Below are 8,458 nucleotides of genomic sequence, written 5' to 3' on the forward strand. Positions count from 1 at the left end.
GGGGCGGCGGGTGCCACCAGCCTCTGCAGCGGCGCGGCGCCGAGCCTTTCCTACCAAGAGCTCAAAGACTTGAAGAAGACCAACATCCTCCACATAGACGTGCGGGAGAGGTGGGAGATCGAGAGATTTGGAAGAATCCCAGCGTCTGTCAACATACCGCGTAAGTTACTAATACTGCTACGTGGAGGCACTGGGTGTTCCCCTTTGCTTGATGGTCAAGTCTGTGGACAAGTGGTGGTGACTGAGCAAAGAGGAGCTGTGCTAGACAGCTGCTATTATGGTGTGAGGCTAAACTTTTACTCCAGAAGAATTAGAAGCCTTACAGTGTAAGCCTGTCTATGGATGGAGAATAAATGAAACTTTTTTTTCTGTATTTCCTAGTGGGTGAATTAGTGGAAGCTTTACAAATGGACCCAACGGACTTCAAGGAGCAGTACAATCAAAAGATGCCGTCCAAGTCGGACCCTGTGGTTTTCTCCTGTTTGGCAGGAACAAGAAGTAAACAAGCACTCAGTTTCGCCATGTCCTTGGGCTTCAGCAGGTATGACTTGTGTGTGTAAGGGTGGGATTAATGCGGCCTCCCCCCATAATGCAGAACTCATACTCAGCTTCTTGTGGGCAAGGGTAAAAATTTGTATGTGGAATATGAACAAAACGGCTGGTATTTGAGTTAGACATCTTCTCTTGTCTCCACTGAACCTTGAACGATGCCATCAGGTGTTCCAGCAAAGTGAGGTGTATCACCCTGTGAAACAACCCCTCAGCAGCTCTGCACGTGTGCCGCAGGTGACGCAGTCTGCTGCAAGACCATGCTGCCACCGAAGGGTCCTTCTGCCTCTTAGGGCTCCCTTGACGAGACATTGCTTCCTTATACAGCTTCATAAGCTCTAGTCCTAAGATGCAGGATGATTTGAAAGGTGGAGAACTGCTCGCTTTTGTAGAAGTACAATCTTAAATTAGATTAAATAGTTCATGAAACCACACCCTTTAAATTGCAGTTCTACCTGTACAGTTCATTGTTGACAAAGTCAACGCCTTCACTTTCAGTAAAGCATTGGATTGTTTGCCAGGAGTAAAGCAGTGAAGGCAGTAGGTAAAAAGACAGTGAGATTGATAGAGTGAAAGCAAAAGCAGCGTTTGGTTGGCAGAATTGTTACACCTGTGCCAGAAGGTGCCTCGCTGGCTTGAAGACTGCAGATAGAATTTTAAAAATTGGTTGTTTGCTCATGTTTTCGCTGAACTGCAATTCATGAACTGGAATATTCCTGCTAATTCTAGTCAAAAGTTTGGAACCACGTTCTTGTTTTATAAATATATTGTTTTAATAAGTGCAAAATATCCTCCATTACCTGTTTTTCATGCTGCCTAATTGAAGGCCTCAGTATTGTTTTGCATCGTGGGTTTTTGTTTTCCAGAGTTTAATTTTATGCAGGCTTATGTCAGCTCTATAAAGCATGTAGGTTTGCAAGGAAGTAAGGATCAGTGTGCTGCATTTATTTGATGACGTCTGAAGTATTAGGCACAATAACATGTAAATCTCCCACCGCAGTGAGTCTGTTCTCTCTTTTTAAAAAAAGAAGTGGCAAACTGTTTCATTGATCCGGCTGCTACTACTTGCTTGATGTTTTTGCTTGATGTTTGATCTCCAGCATTGTGTCGTTTGGAAGAAAAGAGTTACAAAATACACTGCATGGAAGCAGGCAGTATTAGAGTACAAGGAATGTCTATCTGTCTCATTGAAGCTAGGTACAAGTGTATTTGATTGCAGAGAATTTCTGTATGTTTTTTTTCCTCTGATTTTTTTTTTGTTTTGGTTTAGGGGTTTTTTGTCATTTCCTCTTAGATACCACTTTCAAGAAGAGTCCTTCTTAACATTGTATCTTCTGCATATTTTCAGAGTTCAGCAATATGGTGGTGGCTTTGAGGATTGGGTAAAACATGAACCTCCAGAGAAAAAATGAAGATGGCTACCCCATCAAGGCTTCAGGATATTTTGTAGGTTTTAGCATTTAAACTACATGCACTGCACTTCCAGAATACAGCCCACTCCTGCTTTCTTCTGTAAATGGACATTCACCTTCTAATAGCCGTGCATATCAACTGCTTGGTTTAAATTATATCTAAAGACTATGACATGAACAGAGGACATGAAATTTGTTCAACCTTTACTTTGGGCTATGTTTTTTGGTGAGAGTATGTGAAGAGAGCCCAAGTGCTTGTTATGTTTACCAAGATTTTTGTATGGTGTAGGTTATGATTGTTTAAACTAATGATGATAGGACAAATAAAATTATCCTTTCACAAATAACTGTGTTGGGTAGTTTGTTTAGAATAGTTAAACTGCAGATATTCTAATGGAATTGGGGTAACTGCCCTAAGCACAGATTTATTATACTTCATGTGTAGCTGGAGTTTAAAAATATTTGCTGTGTTATCAGAGTACAAGTAGAGTACAAATTTTTAGGTTTGTACTATGTGATTGTAAGGCGAAAACTTCACTACTGGTCAGAAAATGCAAAGGGAAACTGACCTGATGCTAGAATACTCGCTGTTCAAAATGTTGTGTGATTCCTTATTTTAAAAGTATATCCATTTCTATACACAGATCTGCTGAGCACAAAATGCTATAGCATTCAAGTCAACAAATTCTGTTCCCTCAGCAGCTCAGTATCAAGTGAGAACTTGCCTATATTTGAAGTTACTATTACAGAGATGTAATCATTTTAGGCTGGAAAATTTGAGGTATCCAAGGAAGTTACTAAACTCCCCTCCTTCTTTTATGTACGTTAATTTGCGTGTTTTAAACTTTAAAAAACAAACCGACCCATCCCATCCCCACCTATAAATTTGCATAGTCGTAATTTTAAGGATTTTTTGTTTGTTTTTTAATACTGTTAGCAGTTCAGGGGGACTAGCAAAGGTGAATTGCTTTTGCCTCTAGGAAATTTAAGTCCTAGCACGGAAGTTCAGGACTCTGCAGAACATCTGGAAAAAGGAATTAAAATCTCTGGTTCTGCTCTAATCAGTATTGCAGGCAATGTGCGCTTACCTTACGTCTCTTCCATTCTGACAGTGCAGTCTGCATGGTGAGAAGACGACCTAAAAAATACACCCTCTCAAGTTTAGAGAACAGAGAAGAAAAAGTAACTAATCTTACTAGAATTGTATTTCCAGCAAGTCCCGCAGTGTCTCTGCAGTCATTTCTTTCTAGAGGAGAACTCCTGTAGTTGGCACAGCCAGCTGCGTTAGCTGTGCTGCCCTGACAGTGTATCTTACAAGGGTTTCTGCTCTCGTCTTTGCTGATAATTACAGACCCTGTAGTGTACCTGTCATAATAGTGAGTTATAAGTGCATTTTTCTTCAAAGTATCATTGACTTTTTAGTGGTCTTATTGCTATATTTTATTTCCAATCCATAAAAAACACCGAACAACTTAAGAACCAGAATTTAGACTAATTTCCAAAATACTGGTTTACTTTAACTGATGAATTAATGGGAGTAAGATGAAATTAAAATGCCAGGATGAGTATGGGTGTTACCTTGTGGTCAACTACTCTGCAATTCTCACTATCTTACTCTTGAAAGGTCAGGAGGAGTAACAGATGCCAGCAGTTTTGTTGGATTTAGCCAAATCCTACGATCTATTAATTTTGCCTGTTTAACATGACCTAGACTGTCAGTTTCACAATGCTGTGGGCACATAGTCAAAGGGGCAACTGAAGCCCACTGTTGGCTGTGTTGTGCCAGGCCTCACCAGGACTAACGGTGCGTTTTGATCTAGATCATTAAGGTCAGATTGTACAGAAAACTTGAGACACACTGAAAATATTTAGCTAAATGTGTAATTAATCATGCCTAGCTGTATTGACTGAGCCACCAAACTTCAGTATACAGATGAACAAAGCAAGGAGATCTCATCAGCTGAACCTAATCACGATTTAGTCCTAAATGACCAATGCTTCCTTTTGTAGCTACATTAAAGTTTGTTGGGAACATCTAAAACTACATAGCCACAAAAAATGAACAACAAACAGTTATATTGGGTCAAACCAAGATCTGTCCAGCCCGTTATTTTCTGTTTGGCGGCAACCGGCAATAAACATCTGAGGAAGAGTATAAAACAGGTTAAGTATGTAATGATACAATCCCCAGGTTATTCTCATTTACAACTCGGAGTGCTTTCATACTTCCTTCAGGCTTTGCATGTCTTGGTATATTTGGGTATTTGTAAACTTTCAACACAAACTCCCAGCAGTCACAGCAGGCTGCATTGGGTTTAACAAGGCATTGTGAGAAGTTGTCTTTCCCTTTGTTGCTTCTCAGCTTGCCATGTATTGTTTTCATCGGATGCTCCTTCTTCTTCTGTCAGAAGTGATGAACAGCTGTCACCTCAGTCTTCACACCACTCATGATTTTTCTAGACCTCTGCTATCTTTTCGGAGCCAGAGTTGTGGATTTACTTTTTTTTTTTTTAATAGGAAAGCCACTGTATACCTAAAAATACATATTTTCATTAGTTTTATTAGCCTTGGTAGATTTAGTTTTTATTAGTCTTGGTAGTTTTTCGCAAGGTGTTACTCAAACTGTTTGTAGCTTGTCAAAGTTGATGATCCTTTCTGTGTCCTCCTCTGTATCTTCTTTATTTGGATATAACTTGCTTTTCAAATGATGCTTTTTGAGTTAAATAACTTGTCTGATCCAGTTCAGTTTGCTTCCTTTTAGATTTTTCCTTAAGTCTTTTTGGCATAGATGGCCTGTGTTTGCTTTGACGCTCCGCTGTCACCTGTAACCATGTAAGCTGTGAAGACTTTCAGCTACCTCTCTTTTAATGAGGTACCTCATTTTTATGCATTTCTCTCCTTTGAAATAAAGCACAGTAAAGGTGGTATTTTTCTGTCTGGTTGGTAGCAAAGCTGTTGAATTCACATTATGTTCCATTTCCTGTTGTTCCAATTTACATCTTTCTTTTTATAAGTGTCATCGCTGAATCCAGTTCCTTTGACTGCACTTTGTTGTCTTTCACTGTTTACACTGGAATCAGAGTTGGTAAAACTATCCTCACCTCCCCAGTAGAGAAATTACTTAAGATACTTCTATTTACCATCAAGAAGTGTCTGATATTTTAGCTCCGAGGTTTAGGTCACATAGGTAATTTAGGTGTGAAGTCAAGTCTGCAAAGGCTCTTGAGCAGCAAGAGAACTTTTAATCACTCCAGCCAGAATTCTTCATTAACAGTGTGAAATCCCTAATTTCAAAACATTAGCTTTCTTAGCAGATTATATGGATACGTGAGAAGACTGGTGTTTACCTAAAACAGTTCCTGTTTAAGAACTCCACACAGCGGTCAAGTTGCATTGATTTATTTCTACTCCCCAAGTCCACATTACAAATAGCACATTTTAGACTTCAAGAAACAAAGGCAAATACCCAAACTCCACTTCATCAATCAAGTGTCTGTAAAAGGTATGGATCAAATGGCAACAAAAGTAGCAAAGACCAAAGTGTATATAATTTTCTATCTCACCAAAGTGGTTTGGGCTTGTTTACCTAATGTTTTACGAAAATAACCTGAACAGAAATAAATGCTAGTAGCCTAACGGGCTACATGCAAACACACTTCAGTTACATTTCACTGAATGACCAGCCAATTACAAAGACAGGTATTTGCAAAAACGGGTTTTTTTAAGGGGCCAGGTTTTTGAACCAAGGTGCATCACAGAGCAAGGGTTTTCAAAAATTTCCCTCCCAATATTTCAGACCAGTGAAATGTGTTGCTTCAGGAAAAAAAAATGTAGAACAATATTACTGCACTTTATTTTATCATTCAATTTTTATACTTGGGCAAGTCAGCTTTATCATTCAAAATGAAATTGTACAGAACTTAATTAGAAACAAAGTTATCTAAAAATCAAGAAATTCGATTTAGGCCAATTCCTGACTTCAGTGGGATATCTGCCTGAGTAAGGAACACAGGATATGGCCTTCTGTTTAAAGGAATCTCATTTTCTCCAGCACATAGTTAACCAAGGAATCCCATTTCAGTTATTCTAAAGAGTTGCTCCTAACATCACAATTAAAATTAGCCAGTATGAAGCTCACCAAAAGCTTGATCCTCTTAAATAAACTCTCTAATGAACCACACAAATTCACACTAACAGTGAAGGCAGACTAACAGTGTATATCTTTTGTACAAAAAAAATCCACCATAAAAAATAGCAATGATGTCCAGATTTCTACTTGATTGTGAAATATTCCGATTGTACTATACAGTACGTTTACTTGAAAACAAAAATCATAGTATGTCGGGTTTTTTAAATTCCTAACACTTGAAATGTTTAAGAAAACTGCAGAATCACTATACATATTGCACTTTTCTGGAAAGCTGAGCTACTACGCTTCATGGCAAAAACATCCAAGTACATATACTGAGTAAAACAGCATTTTTCTAATCCAAAAAAGGAACTGGATTTCTTTCCTGCAGCTTTCATTAAAACTGTAACAATATTCTTTGCAGGCTCTTTTAGGCTTTGTTTCTGAAGGATTGCTGTGTTACTTGTTACAGAATCCATTTTTTTTTTAAAAAAAATCAACAAAACTCAAGGTAATGAATAGATTTAACATACAGTGCACTATCTTCCTTCAGTCACAAACAAAATGAAAACAACACAGGTCATTAATATGCTTACACTTAGGCTTCAGGTTACTGTTGCTTTAAAAATAGTTCACTTCAATGGCAAGTTACAATTTTCTCAAAGCAAACAAAACCAATACTGTACTATTTGTTTTGAGTGGATAGTGTTAATCTTTTGCAGCTCGGTTTAACGGTTGATTCCTTACACTGAAAAATCATAGTACATTTGCTCCAGCGTCAGAGAAAATGATGCAGTTTTAAAGAAAAAGCTTTCAAAATGCTTGACACAAACAAGCTATTTATTCTTCAAGTTCTTTGTCAAAGATGTTACTAAAACCTTCTGTCCATTTCATGAACACAGGGAAGATCCCAGGATGTCTTGAGTCAAAGTGGTCCATAAAGAAATTCTTTGGAATGTCTTAAGATTGGCTATAACTAGAGTTCTGGCTACCATTTGGACCCTGTTCTCCTTCACTGGAAGAAAAAAAAAACAAAACCACATGTCTTCAAAAAGAAGCATCATATTACATTTTTGTCTTTTTTTTTTTTTATTATTAAAAAATACGGTATTCTGAAAGTCGTAAAAATCTTTTGAAGGAAAATACTTCAACATATACACAAATAGGTTAAGATATTCTGCTCAGTTTCATAAAAAATACAAAGGCTATTCTCAGCATGCATAAATAACTTCAGTGTATTTATTTGAATAATAATTTCAATATATCCCCATGCAGCTGCCTGCTGAATCTACTTCTGAAGTCAACATTTCAAAGTTCACATTACATAAGCATGTGCACAGGAATTTGCATGTGCAGGTTCCCAACAGTGATATTTAATCACAGTAATTAAATACGACATCAAGCAGGCGCAGTTCCAACGAATCTGGCCCAGCCACGGAGCCTCACAACGCGGTTCCTTACATTTGCTAAGCTGTATTGAGCACATTCTAATCACCTTAACACTCTCCATAAAACAATGAATGTTCTGCTTCTCACTAGCTCCTGAACAATCAGACTGGCTGTTTGTAATAGAAAGGTCTGCACTGTAAAAACATACGCTATACCTCAAATTAAACATTTACTCCTTCTTAAGACAGTAGTCCAGTTTTTCCATATGAAAGGTATATTAAGGAAGTACAGTACCTGTTTGGAGGTGGTTTTGGTTTAGGCATTTTACTAAGAATAGTAGCCATCTCTTTCCTCTCATCAAAGTTCTTCCACTGCTCATACAGCTTCAGAATAACCCTGATTATTTCTAAAATCTGATTAGAAAGAAAATAGATCTTAAGGTCAGACACAATAGTGATTTTATCTTTGTCACAGTCAGTTTAAGTGTGTGATTAATTAAACATGCCCCGAACTGAAATTAAGCAGCACAATTTTCATAATATAAACAGAGCTGTCTCACATCTAATCTGGTCTGGTAATCAACCACTTCTGTAATTAGTTTTTTTTATTTAATTGTGAATGGAAGCCTGAACAGAATACTTTCCCTCCCATTCAACTGTATATACCACTTCTCCTCCCCTGCAAGCTGAATAGCTTTTTATTTATTTATTTGCAACTACTGTCACAGCTTATAACTATGCTACTGGGAAAATACAGACACCTGGCAGCATGACTGCAGCTAGATGACCATGGATTACCAATACAGTAGCTGATGATTATCAAAGTTCTATACACATCAGAGGCACAGTGTAGGAAAAAAAAAGCCCAAAACCACAAAACATTGGTCTGAATTCTTTCCTTCCAAGAAATAAAGAGCCAAGGAGTGTCTAAATACTTTTTATTCTTATTATATTCTTCTCATTATTATTTTTATAATATT

General features: G+C 37.7%; 1 protein-coding gene and 1 long non-coding RNA gene across 2 annotated transcripts; one reads left to right on the forward strand and one right to left on the reverse strand.

Annotated features, from left to right (window-relative positions):
• Positions 1-3: 3 nt before the first annotated feature.
• LOC104071695 (thiosulfate sulfurtransferase/rhodanese-like domain-containing protein 3) lies at positions 4-1,961 on the forward strand (the record flags this gene model as incomplete). Its single annotated transcript, XM_009576424.1, has 3 exons — positions 4-160; positions 382-541; positions 1,898-1,961. Coding segments are annotated over 3 exons (381 nt in total), but the record flags the coding sequence as incomplete, so codon positions are not given.
• A 3,842-nt stretch (positions 1,962-5,803) lies between these two features.
• Positions 5,804-7,894, reverse strand: LOC104075785. Its single transcript, XR_683508.1, has 2 exons — positions 7,774-7,894; positions 5,804-7,105 (listed from the first exon to the last, which is right to left on the reverse strand). It is a non-coding gene; the product is annotated as an uncharacterized LOC104075785 (long non-coding RNA).
• Between the last annotated feature and the right edge of the window lie 564 nt (positions 7,895-8,458).

Source organism: Fulmarus glacialis, unplaced genomic scaffold, assembly GCF_000690835.1.
Source record: "Fulmarus glacialis isolate BGI_N327 unplaced genomic scaffold, ASM69083v1 scaffold40240, whole genome shotgun sequence".
Classification (NCBI taxonomy): Eukaryota; Metazoa; Chordata; class Aves; order Procellariiformes; family Procellariidae; genus Fulmarus; species Fulmarus glacialis.